The sequence below is a fragment of the Eurypyga helias genome, unplaced genomic scaffold (assembly GCF_000690775.1).
Source record: "Eurypyga helias isolate BGI_N326 unplaced genomic scaffold, ASM69077v1 scaffold33660, whole genome shotgun sequence".
Lineage (NCBI taxonomy): Eukaryota > Metazoa > Chordata > Aves > Eurypygiformes > Eurypygidae > Eurypyga > Eurypyga helias.
Window position 1 is genome coordinate 5,136 of NW_010225713.1, and position 13,053 is coordinate 18,188.

At 43.5% G+C, this 13,053-nt stretch overlaps 1 protein-coding gene across 1 annotated transcript; it reads left to right on the top strand.

Moving 5' to 3' along the window:
* Positions 1 to 680: 680 nt before the first annotated feature.
* On the top strand, positions 681 to 12,735 carry LOC104505225 (inositol 1,4,5-trisphosphate receptor type 2-like; the record flags this gene model as incomplete). Its single annotated transcript, XM_010150401.1, has 12 exons — positions 681 to 701; positions 818 to 972; positions 2,351 to 2,450; positions 2,599 to 2,759; positions 5,156 to 5,297; positions 5,999 to 6,157; positions 7,097 to 7,269; positions 9,187 to 9,306; positions 9,405 to 9,590; positions 10,234 to 10,485; positions 11,505 to 11,649; positions 12,585 to 12,735. Coding segments are annotated over exons 1-12 (1,765 nt in total), but the record flags the coding sequence as incomplete, so codon positions are not given.
* Between the last annotated feature and the right edge of the window lie 318 nt (positions 12,736 to 13,053).

Sequence of the window (13,053 nt, forward strand, 5' to 3'; positions counted from 1 at the left end):
CTGCTGCTCGCAGAATTCCCACGGACCTTCAGCGGATGGTGGGAGGAGGATCATGGCCATCCTAGATTCGCACGGCTCTCTTGGGAGCCCAATGCAGCGTGAAGCTGTCCCTTGGGAGCCAGGCTCCTCGGAGGGAGCCAGCTTCTCCAGTGCCAGCGGGCGCGCTCGGACCGTGTTGGATCCAGCCTCCAGTGCATCATCGGCCTCTGCCAAGGTTTCCGCTACGATCTCGCTGGGGCTTTGTGTGTCACCCGCTTCCAACGGCGAGTTGATCTTAGCGGAGTGATATTCTGGCTCTTGCTGTTGGAGTGTGCTGCTGTGATTCTGACCATGCAAGAGGAAAAAAAACCCGAGCAAATCTAAATAAAACAACAGTGGAATTAGGCAAATGGTTTACTTTTTTAATCTGCTTTCCCCTTTTTAAAAAAAAAATACAATTTTCATGAGTTCTCTTCTTTTACCTTTGGCCGTTTCCCAACCAGCCCGGTGTAGTTACATCTGGTGGGAGTGAAGGGTCTGCAACGGCTGCAGGTTTTTTGAAGTTGTAGGTGTCACGTAATAATGTATACAGCACTGAGTCTCTCCGTAGCTTGTGACCTGCTGGCGTTATAATGACTGTCTGAGACCCCATGCGCCTGGGGCAAAGTGCATCCTTTGTGTTACACGCTCCAAAGCCCGTCATGGTGCATTCTTACCAGCGTGTAAAAAAAAAAAAAACACCCAGAAAGTACAATTCAGATGTATTACTTGTCCATGAGGTAATTGGAGAATTTCTAATGGGCCCTGATGCAAGCAAATAACCCTTGTGCCTAATCAGCAGAGAGACGGCGACCTTCCTGCTTCAAAGAAGAAACGCCAGGCAGGGGAGAAGATTATGTATACTTTGGTCTCTGTGCCACATGGAAATGACATCGCATCTCTCTTTGAACTGGATGCCACCACTCTTCAGAGAGCTGATTGCCTGGTTCCGAGGTATAAAAAAAGAAAAGGGGGGAGAGGGAAAGGGCAAAAAGTAGTGCTGCACTGACAGGGCTTCTTCCTAGCGTTATGCTGGTGAGTAAAGCGGAAGAAAATCAAACACGAGCAAGTATTATCCTTCAGTTAAAATTTGAGGAGTGTTCATGGATAAACAAGGGATGTATAAAACATGATACTGCCGCTGTGACTGGGTAAAATAATTATAAAGGTAAACCAAGTGACACTTAAATAGAGTCTGTGAAGAGAAAAATAATGGGCTAAATATGGCACGTCTCTATACGGACAGAATTTGAGCCCTGTTTGAAAAAACTGTACTGCTAATAGATCTAACTGAATTTTCCCAGCACACTAACGTGTTTGGTGAACTGGGCTTCTGTTTCCCTGACAGATCACGATGCCGCCGAACGCATTTGTTATTCAAATGACTTCAGCAAGTGGCTTGTGGGTTTTAATTGTGAATATTTGAAATTTCAACTGCGTTGCTTAGCGGAGATTGGCTAGAGAAGTCACACGGTGTTGGCTGTGATTGAATGGGCACGCAGACACTTGGGGCTAGCTGTTATGGGGGTGGATTTTAAAGCTGGTTACCCACAAATACTGATGTATGCGGCTTTGAAGTGCATTTGCTATGCTAACTTTTGCCAGATAATTTGCTTACTTCAGTGCTCAAAGCCCATCAGCATGAAAGGGAGAGCGTGAATGAAGACCACAGTGAATATATTTAAAAAATAGAATTCAGCGTAAAAATTGTAATTGATTTCTCAGCTCTGCTTTTTGATAATACCACAGATTATCATATGGAAAGAATTTAGGAGAATCTCATGTCTGCTCTTTGTTCACTTGATTTTCAGTTGCAAACTGGTACTGTAAATGCTTGCTCCCTGGAACCAAGGGTTTGCAGTTCATAATGGTGAAGCTGTGAAACCGTGGTCAATTTTACTTTCTGGCTTTTGTGCTGTGACAGGTTGAAAGGGTTCGTTACTTTGCTGAAAAAAATAATATGAAAAGAATTGGGTTTATTCATGAAATGTTTTTCTATTCACGTGGGATTTTATAAAACCTTCGTTTTAATTTTTTTTTTCTTTAAGGAATACTTTACTCCTAGGCTTATATAAATACTTAAAACTAGCTTTCGGCATAATCCCAAGATGCTGTTTGTTCTTGTTGGAGCTCTGTTCTGGCTGGGAAAGGAGGAGACAAGGGAGAAGGGTACTGCACTTTTGGGTCTCCCTTGCCCTTTTGTTACGAGTGGCTGGCGTGACTCACGCCCTCAAATCTCACATCATGGCCATGTGTTGCATTGCGTCCCACCGTGCCCACTTTAGCTCAGGACCGATCCATCTAACCTATTGTTTGCTTTGTTCTCCTTTAGGAACTCCTACGTCCGGCTGAGGCATTTGTGCACTAACACCTGGGTCACTAGTACCAGCATTCCAATAGACACTGATGAAGAGAGGCCTGTGATGTTAAAGGTAAACATATCTATCTTGGGGCTGAAATCCCAAACTTGTTCCTGAAGTTCTCTACTGGTGATCTCACTTCTAACGTATAAAAGGTGCATAATAATTAGGATAAAGGTAAGACCGTTGCTTACCCATTTTAAACGAAAACCCATTGCAGATTGGGACATGCCAAACAAAAGAGGACAAGGAAGCTTTTGCTATTGTATCGGTTCCTCTGTCTGAGGTCAGAGACCTGGACTTTGCCAACGACGCAAACAAGGTTCTAGCATCAACTGTTAAAAAGCTGGAGAATGGAACAATAACCCAGAATGAAAGGAGGTTGGTCAATTTTCTTTTTTTTCTCTCCTAAATTGGTGTTTGGTTGCTCATGACATCGTGGCATCACAGTAGAGGGTACGTTAGTAACATCCGTGTGGACACAGGGGCGACTGGGAGAGGACACTTCAGTGCCGAGCATGCCAGCCTGGGATCATAGAATCATAGAATCACGGAACAGTTTGGGTTGGAAGGGACCTTAGAGCCCATCCAGTTCCAACTCCCCTGCCATGGGCAGGGACACCTTCCACTAGACCAGGGTGCTCCAAGCCTCATCCAGCCTGGCCTTGGACACTTCCAGGGATGGGGCATCCACATCTCTGGGCAACCTGTCCCAGTGCCTCACCACCCTCTCTGTGAAGAATTTCTTCCTGACATCTAATCTAAACCTCCCTGATTTCAATTTGTACCCATTACCCCTTGTCCTGTCACTACAGGCTCTTGTAAAAAGTCCTCTCCCAGCACCCTTGTAGCCCCCTTCAGATACTGGAAAGCTGCAATGAGGTCTCAGATTCCACCTTTGTCAGAGCATCCTTGCTGCACCTCCGGGTGGTCTGTGTAACTCGTCTGTAAAATGGGGATAAACAGCCCTTCTTGTGTTCACACCCGCCCTTGAATTAAGAGATTCTGTTGTACGTCCTAGCCAAATATATCCCACTGCCAGTGATGTGGTTCGCAATTTGTTTTTAGCTGTCTGTGGTTAAACTGAATATTAGACAGCATCTCTGGCAGTGTTAATTTGTAACTTCTGTTCCACCGTGCATCACATACAGCTTTTTGCTGAAAATGTTAATTCTTGGTGATAAAGCTGAATTTTCGCTGTCGGTTGTCAGTAGCAATTAGACCAGATGGTTTTCTCTCAGGTGGAGGATTTATCGTAGCAGGCAGATCTGTAATGGTCTGGGTGTTGGTACTCAGCCTTGAAAACCTGATGGGCCATTTCATGATTGAGCTGAAGCAGGGAGGGAGACGACATAATTAAGGTGTGACGTCCCTGTCTCAACCTTGCACTGCTGTGTCACCACAACTCACTGTCGTCAAGGCTTGATGTTGGCAGATTGGTACAACACGCGTGTAAAACATTTCAGACTGCTTTTGGAATACTGCCATTATTTGTTTGTTCCTGTTATTTCCTTTGGGGAGAAAACCCACCTCTTTTCCCTGCCTTGTCACCTTCCAGTTTAGATAAGTAGGGAGTCCCAAAAGTTTATTTCTAGTTGCTGCATCCTACATCTGCCTTTTCTTCTTTTACTGTGGGGTGGGGACCTTGCTGTTCCCCACCGTTGGGCTGAGACTTGTCAAGCTCGAGCTCACTCAGAGGGTTGAGCTGAACAGCCCAGGCCTGTTGTGGGTCAGGGAAGCTTTGTGCCTGCCCCTCAGAGCTGACTTTGAAAATCTACTGGGCATCTTCCTGCCGCTTTCATGGCATGCCTGCAGGGTTAGTAATTATTGACTAATGATGTCCAAATTCAGGTGATGCTTCCCCAGGGTAGGAGACACGCTGGGTTTTGTTTGTAAAAGGTTGCAAGTTCCTTTAAGGGAGATCCACTGGAATCTGTGGGCATCTATACTCCTCTTCGTGCGTTCCTGGTGAGGTATGTTGGTAACAAGAAGGCAGTGACCACCTTCCTTTTGCATTTCTCTAAAGGTAGGGGAGAAGGAATTACTACTCTGTCCTTTTCAGCACTTGCTTCTGCCAAACCTCCTTTTGTGTAGCAAACAGTGAAACAAATATAGTAATTTTTCAATAGTTCCTTGGGTCAGTAGGGAAATAGTCTAGTGGCAGAATGTTTTTATTCCTCTAGGGAGTGCATCATCTTGTTTCATGGACCCATGTCCATGATGAAGTATAAAAGTCCTTGCTAGGCTGTGTAACAGTGTCCTTCTGTTGTTCCTGGACCTGGAGGCCAGCTGGTATAGATTTTGGATTTCTGAACACTCTGCATCAATCCTGCATTCTGTATTTTTCTCCCTTTTCCCCTCTGGTGGTTGTTTAATACCTTGGTAAACATCCCTGTGATGGATTTAAGTCTCTGCTGAAACCAAGGTCTCCGTAAGTACATGTCAAACTTAACTTTGCAGTGATTGAAGTTCCATTGTGCTAGATAAAGCTTGTGCTGAGAAGTGATTTTCTGTCTTAATGAATCCCAGCAAGTGTTGAATGACTGCATATAATAATGATTTGTCTATTCATTCTAGGTTTGTAACCAAGTTACTGGAAGATCTCATTTTCTTTGTTGCCGATGTGCCTAATAACGGGCATGTCAAACTTAACTTTGCAGTGATTGAAGTTCCATTGTGCTAGATAAAGCTTGTGCTGAGAAGTGATTTTCTGTCTTAATGAATCCCAGCAAGTGTTGAATGACTGCATATAATAATGATTTGTCTATTCATTCTAGGTTTGTAACCAAGTTACTGGAAGATCTCATTTTCTTTGTTGCCGATGTGCCTAATAACGGGCAGGAAGTTTTGGATGTGGTCATTACCAAGCCAAACCGGGAACGACAAAAATTAATGAGGGAACAAAACATACTGGCTCAGGTACGTCCTGCCGTATTAATGACTTGCTTGTACTTACAAACTGGTTGTAGGATATGTTTAGGTAACTTGGCTTATGCCGTGTTGGTTTGTGTCTGAACCGGAGAGAAGCACAAAGGGCCATGTCTGATGGCTGTTTATTTCATGTGATCCCGGTGACTTTTAAGACTACATTTGATAGCTGATTGTTGATGAAATTTGAAACAAGCTTGGAATGTGGTCCCAGTCCTGTGAGTACTCCCTGTATAGGAAGAATTCGGAGCCCATATGGATGTGTGACTTTGTATGAGGTCTGACTGGAAGCAAATAAACATTAATATTGTCTTTAAATAGCCTACTGAAATGGAAAAAAAAAAGGTGAAAAAGATGTAATTGGACAGTAGCCAGTATTGTTCTCCTTTTTCATCCTTAATTTATCCAAAGCTAAGGCATTTATCCCCAATTTTAAACACTGTTAGCAGTAAAGAGAAAGCACTGTCAACCAAGCTGGTGGGAAATGTACAGCTAAACACAAAAAGCTGTAATCTCTGAGCTGTGCCCCCACTTGTGTTTACTTATCCATAGGTAAGTGCAGTAATTCCCTTCTGACTTTGGTCGATCAGGCCCTTGTGCTGATCCTCTCCGAGGACATGTCCCTTGACTGCTATTAGTGAAGCAAAAATCTGGGTTTGGTTTTCATCCCCAGTGATTTTTATTTTGAGCAGATATTCGGCATCCTCAAAGCTCCTTTTAAGGACAAAGGCGAAGGATCCATGCTGAGGCTTGAAGACCTAGGTGACCAGAGATATGCTCCGTACAAGTACATGTTAAGGTTATGTTACAGAGTTCTCAGGCATTCCCAACAGGACTACAGGAAGAACCAGGTCAGTGGTATTCAAGATAATTTTCCTCCTGATTTCTATAATTATGTATCCTGGGCTTGACATTGCTCTCTGCACTTCTAAGTGGGATTCAGTGGGAATGGTGAAAGGACTGGGTTCTTGTGTAGGTTAGCAGTAAGAAGTCACTGTCATATACTGCCTCATGCTGAGGAAGGGTGTTTTTTGCTATAAAGGTGTTTGTATATGAATTGAGCATCATCTGTTCGCCTTATACGTCCCCGGGCTCAGACTGAGATTGGGCTCCACTGCTTCATGCCTGAGTTATTAAAATTATGCTCTTGGACTCCGCATTATAAAGTGGAAAGTCTGCAAAGCTGTCTGTTTCTCTTGCTTAAACATTTGTAGAGGGGTGACAGTGAATCAGACCAGGGGTTATTCCGTCAGGTAGCCTGATTTCCCACTGCTGGAGACTCCCTGTGAGCAAGAAGTATTTCAGAACGTGGTGTCGAGTGCTTTCTTTGCACATTGCAGCAGGGAAAACTGCACTGACTTCACAGGGACTAGAGAGAAAAGATTGAACTGCTCTATGTGGCTTGTTTTCTTTCTAATGCTTTGCAGAAATATTTCTGTCTTGGGGGGAGGGAAAGGGAGGAAGGAGGGAAGACTCAGGAAAGAAAGCTGCTTAAATGTTATGAAAACCTTTCGGATTTTCCTTTTTAAAAGAATGGTTGCCCTTTTGTGAAATTTTTATATGTTTTCATAGACTTACTCCTTTGTCTATGGAAGAATAAGAGTTCTTAATCCCTAATATTGAATCTGTTTCTTGGGGTACATATTTCAGATGTTCTTTTGCTCAGGTCAGTTCAAGGGGGAAAGTTTTGCGGGTTATTTTGATTGCTAATTGAGCCGGAGGCTTCTGGTTCTGAAAGAAAAACATTGCTGCTTTAACAGGTCATCATGGGAATTTTCATTTTTTTTCAGGAATATATTGCTAAGAACTTCTGCGTCATGCAGTCCCAGATTGGTTATGATATTCTGGCAGAAGACACCATCACAGCTTTGTTGCACAACAACAGAAAACTGCTAGAGAAACACATCACAGCTAAGGAAATAGAGACGTTTGTTAATTTACTCCGGAGAAATCGAGAGCCGAGGTTTGAAGTGATCCACCTAACATTCTTGTTTTGTATTGATAGGCTTCTGTATGTGCAGTAGCTGTGAATCTGCCTGCTATTCATAGTTCTGTTGTCTCTTTCTCCCAGCTTGGTTTTATTTTTGACTTGGCAGACAACAATCCCACATGTGCAGCGTCACGCTAGAAAATATCAGAACTACCTGTACTTCTCAGGGTTTGCATTTCAGAACTAAAACTTACTGATAAGAAGCTTTATACTTTACAGGGCAATTTAAAGAATCTGGGGTTAGTTCAGATTGAGACAAAGAGAAACAAGCAGAAATTTTAATTTCTGAAGCTCCTCTGTGAAACTGCCACTTTTGTTGGTTCCCCTGCTGATAACCTTGGTGCAAATTACACAGATGTCAATTTTTCTAAGCTTTCATTAATATCAGTTTTCCTGCATGTTCTGATTCCGGGTCAGACTTGAAAGGGGCCTAAGGCAGTGAAGATCCCAGTGAACATATGTCCTAGACTAGATCTTGTGCCAAATGAAAAATTCTGGCCTTGAACTTCACTCAGTTGGAATTTTTTTTTATTAGCTTTAGGTCAGAATATAAAATAAATGGACTTTTTTTAAAAATGGAAAAGTCTATCTTTTTTTTCATTGACTTTTCAGTTGTAAAATTACCAAAGTAATACAAATATAAGAAATTTACCTACAAATATAAGAAATTTACCTACTGAAGTCCAAATAATGTCCTCTGTAATTGTGCATACTGTTTTTCTTTTGGCAATTAAGGGTATGGCTCACGGCCCTGGTGCTTCGCTGCTTCCATTGTTCTCCATTTGTCTGCAGCCGTTTTGCCTCCCTCTGTAATCTCATGGCCTTTCCCACGCTAAACTGCGTCAGGTTTGGTCAGTACTAGGAGGAAACCACATGAGATCTGCTCCTTCTTAGTGCTGATGGACAATCTGAAGCCACTTCCTGGTGGAGGATGTCACAGTATTGGTGCATCACTAAACTGTGCAGTTGCTGTGCGTTAAAAATGTACATTCACTTCTTCAAGGCTGAAGTCTGAGAGCAATAAATGTTTGAAAAATACACCTTGCCAGGATGGTGCAATTTGAGCGGTAAAGGCACTTATTTTGGAGAGTCTTGTAGCCTTCTGCAGCACTGCTTTGTGTGAGCAAGAATGGTGGTAGTATGCTCTCAAACACGAGAGCTCTGAAATTTTCCAGGTTTCAGCCCCAACAAGGTAACTCACCCAGAATTCTGTGTAATTATGTCCTTTTATGCTTTTGATGCAATATTGCTGTGCAGTGTTAATGACCTGTTGCCACAAAGCTTTCATTCCAGCGATGGGTAAAATTGTTCCGAAGGGTACCCTAAAACGCTTTTCTTCCAGTTCCCAGGCTTCTGTGGGGAGCATGGTCTGTGGTAATGCAGAAATGATTCTCCGATTCCCTCCGTTAGGATGGTGACCTGTAGAGGTTCAAACTGTGGGATCCTTGAATGGCAGATAGTAGATGGTCAGATTTTTCATCTGGATTTCTAAGGATGTGGAGTATACATTCTGTGCCTGCTCATATGAATTGGCAAAGATTGTATGTTGATAAATCACAGAATCACGGAATGGTTTGGGTTGGAAGGGACCTTAAAGATCATCCAGTTCGAACCCCCCTGCCATGGGCAGGGCCACCTTCCACTAGACCAGGTTGCTCCAAGCCTCATCCAGCCTGGCCTTGGACACTTCCAGGGATGGGGCATCCACAGCTTCTCTGGGCAACCTGTCCCAGTGCCTCCCCACCCTCTCCGGGAAGAACTTCATGGAAATCTAGTCACGTGTTCTCTCTCGAGCACATTAGTGATGGCTGATGGAGATTGCTGCTGCAGTGTCTCTGTGCAGTATGTTAAATCTCATGTTCTGTTGCACCTGTGTATTTTTGACTGCAGATTCTTGGATTATCTATCCGACCTGTGTGTATCTAACACCACCGCGATACCGGTAACTCAGGAACTCATCTGCAAGTTTATGCTGAGCCCGGGCAATGCTGACATTCTCATTCAGACCAAGTGAGCATCCATAATGGGAACAGACCTTTTCGTTATCTGCTCTGTTACCTTCGTAGCAGCTTGCTGGTGGCTCCTTTGTGAATGATTTCTGTTTGCAGGCTGGTTTCAACGCAAATGGACAATCCCTTGGAATGCCCAGTCATCTCGGATGACATTGATGAAGAGGAAGTGTGGCTTTACTGGATTGACAGTAACAAGGAACCTCATGGCAAAGCCATCAGGCATCTGGCTCAGGAGGCGAAGGAGGGCACAAAAGCTGATTTAGAAGTCCTTACCTACTACAGGTAAAACTGCTTATTCAGATGGAAGAAAATGTAAACTCTCCAAAGGGCCTGGTGCTGTTCTTATCTGGATCCTTAGCTAATATAAAAAAATGAAACTGGGATTAAAATACCATGCCAGAAACCGGGATTAAAAGCTTGTTTCGAGTTTTTCCTGCAGGAGCATTGCACTCTCTGCTGTCTATTCCAATTAAACCTTGTTTCCTTTGCTCCTGACAGCTCTTTGTGTCTTTTTGTCGTTTCACCTCCTGTCTTTTATTTACTGGGCTACAGTTTTAGGTTGTGCTGCTCTGGAAGCAGGGCATGCTCTGAGGGAGGAGTGTCATGAGCATCCTGAGGGTTAGAGGGGAGATGGGATCAGGGAACAGTATCTTACACAGACTGAGAACCAACAGTCCAAATGCTTCAGCCTTCCGTTGAACAATGCTTCCCTTGAGTTTCAACGGGACCCCAGTCTTCATGGGGGCTGGAGCCTGACATCAGCATTTCTAGTGACAAGTTGGCCCCTTGGTTAGCAAAGTCACTCTTGTCATTTTTAGCATTGACATCAGAAAGGCTGACATTAGGCTTGCAAAGTGAGATTCTGAAGTATGTTGTTTCATCGGATTTGAAGAAATCGGTTGGAAATATGTTATTTTTCTTGAAGGTACCAACTTAACCTCTTTGCAAGAATGTGCCTGGACCGCCAGTATCTAGCCATCAACCAGATTTCTGCACAGCTCTCAGTGGACTTGATCCTCCGCTGTATGTCTGATGAAAGCCTCCCTTACGACCTCCGGGCTTCTTTTTGTCGGCTGATGCTGCACATGCATGTGGACAGAGATCCTCAGGAATCTGTGGTACCTGTCAGATACGCCAGGCTGTGGACTGAAATTCCTACCAAGATCACAATTCACGAGTGAGTTGAAAGTGTTGCAAACTAAAGTGCAAAAGCATTTTTAGGGGTTCGTCTCAGAACAAAATGGTTGTAGATGTGTAATGTCAACACAACTTGGATGTGAAAAGGTAATCTGTTGCAGAACACAGAGCTATTAATGATTGTTAATCTTGGTAACTTTTGTGGATAGTTTTAAATGGAAATATTTCAATTTAATTTTTCGTGGTGTTCTTACAGGGAACAAGCTGGGGAAAGATGGAATGACCTTTCCTCAGACCAACTGAACTTGAAGTAATCTAATAGTGTCTAACATAACACGTTTGCTAGGCTGGAAGTCGGTTTTATGCTTCAAGCTCAACCGAAAGCCACAGTTGGAAAGCCAGAATTCACAGTTAGGTACAGCTGTTGCCCCAGAAACAGTTTGCAGAGGCTTTGGCCTCCATCCAGCCGAGTACTTAGGCACGTGTTAAGTGTGGGAGAAGGGCCCATTGATTTCAGTGGAAACCTTCTCTGACATAATGGATTTGATGGAGCAGCACCATTGGGCTAGACCCCGACAGGGGCTCTCTGGCTGTAGAAACAGAGGAAGAAGTACAGCAGTGCAGCAGGCAGCATTGCTTCTGTTAGTGAAGAGGAGGACTGTTTTGACGTAAGCGAAAAATCAGTGGTGCAAAGGAGGAGGTTGTCTGTTCCAAGCTGCTTTCTGCCGTCTTCCTTGCAGAAGTAGTAAACTCTGGCAGAGAGGACAGCTTATTGGGATTATTGAACTGCCACGGCAAGCTCTGAATGCTACCACCACAACAATAGCATTTCCCTGTCTCTTATTCCCGTTCACTGCAGCCCTTACTGGTACTCTTGGAGGGGAGGTTTGTGCATCCTCTTTGCGTATCTACGTAGAATCAGCTGAGCTCTACCCCTTCTCCTCCAGAGAACTGGCAGTAGTTTTACAGCGTTGTGATTGGTTTGTTTTTAATGTAATGACAGCTCATCCTGATATTGGAGGTGTTTAATTTTCCTTCCTTCTGTGCCTTGTATTGTAGGTATGATTCTTTCACAGACTCTTCAAGAAACGAAATGAAGAGGAAGTTTGCACTCACTATGGAATTTGTGGAAGAGTACTTGAAAGAAGTTGTAAACCAGCCCTTTCCTTTTGGAGACAAGGAGAAAAACAAACTTACATTTGAGGTACTTCTCAGCTATCTGCATCCTACTTACTCTATTCATTCTCATTTTAGCTAAATTGACACAGGCTCTTTCAAAATATAGTTGCAGAACAAATGTCACTGTGAAATGTCCCAAAGAAGCAGCAGTTCCTAATTCCGGTGGTTTTGATGGTGACTGTTACTGCAGAAAAACATACTGGCTGGTGTCAAAGAGCTGCGTTTTTCTTTCCTTCTGTGATGGTTGCATTTCAGTGGCAGGAGGGAGGGGTATGTGTGTGGGTGAATGGCCACATGACCTTTCTTTCCACATGACTGAATTAGCATGCAGGGATTCTTTAAAGTGTAAGTACTATTCGCTGTGTAAGATGTGACGCTGAAAGAAATACTCTGAATAACCTAATCCTGTGTTCTAAATATTGTTTGAAATTCCTGACAGAAACTTTAGATAGGTTGAAATCTTCTAGATTCAAATAGCAGTTAATAAAGAGGAAATACTTACAGCTTTTGTAGTTCTTCCTTCCAAACTTTGCCGGTCCTACCTTTGGTCATCTGAAATCAACTTTGTTCAGACTTCGCACAGCTGTCTCACTCTTCTTCTGACTTCGGTCTTCCCTGCAGCTGCTGCCTCTTTTCACAGTTTTCTGGACTCTTTCTTCTTCTCGAACTTCTATATTTTCCCAGATGCAATTCTATCCTTTCCCACCTGCCTAAATCTCATGTTAGTTTTGCTCTCTGTTGTAATTTGCCTGACCAATCACTTTGTCTAACTCTGAAAAGCATTTGATGTCACCGGCCTTAGTCCAAGGCCCATTTAAATCAGCGGGAAGATTTGTACTAATCTGAATGCACTCTAGACCTGGATCTCTCAGAAAGCTGCTGGGTGAAATGCAACCGTATTGCACAGCGGAATACCACCAAGGTTGCTGATACTTCATTTTTCATTTCTTTCTCTCATAGGTGGTACATCTGGCTCGAAACCTCATATACTTTGGCTTTTATAGTTTTAGTGAGCTTCTCAGACTGACCCGGACACTGCTGGCAATTCTAGACATTGTTCAAGTTCCTATATCATCATACTTCGAAAGGCTGAGCAAGTTTCAGGATGGAGGTGAGAGAAACAGCAAAGAATATTACTCGAGTGTGTAATTCGTTACTTAGGTTGGAAATAATTTATGAAATGGCTCATTGATCTTTCAAGGTTCTTTATTCACACATAAACCCACCTGCAGGGTACATTAAGGTGGCCAGCTAAAAAAGAACCTGTCTGAACAGAGCTGCAGACTGTGTGACTCGTGGTTCCTGTGTTGGTGCAGCTGCTCCTTTGCTTGGTTGGAACTGAACTTTCAAATCTGGATCTAAGCCTCAGTGTCCCTTGCACTGAACATCCCAAGCAAGTGCAGGCCTGGGCACAGCGGTTATGATGGCT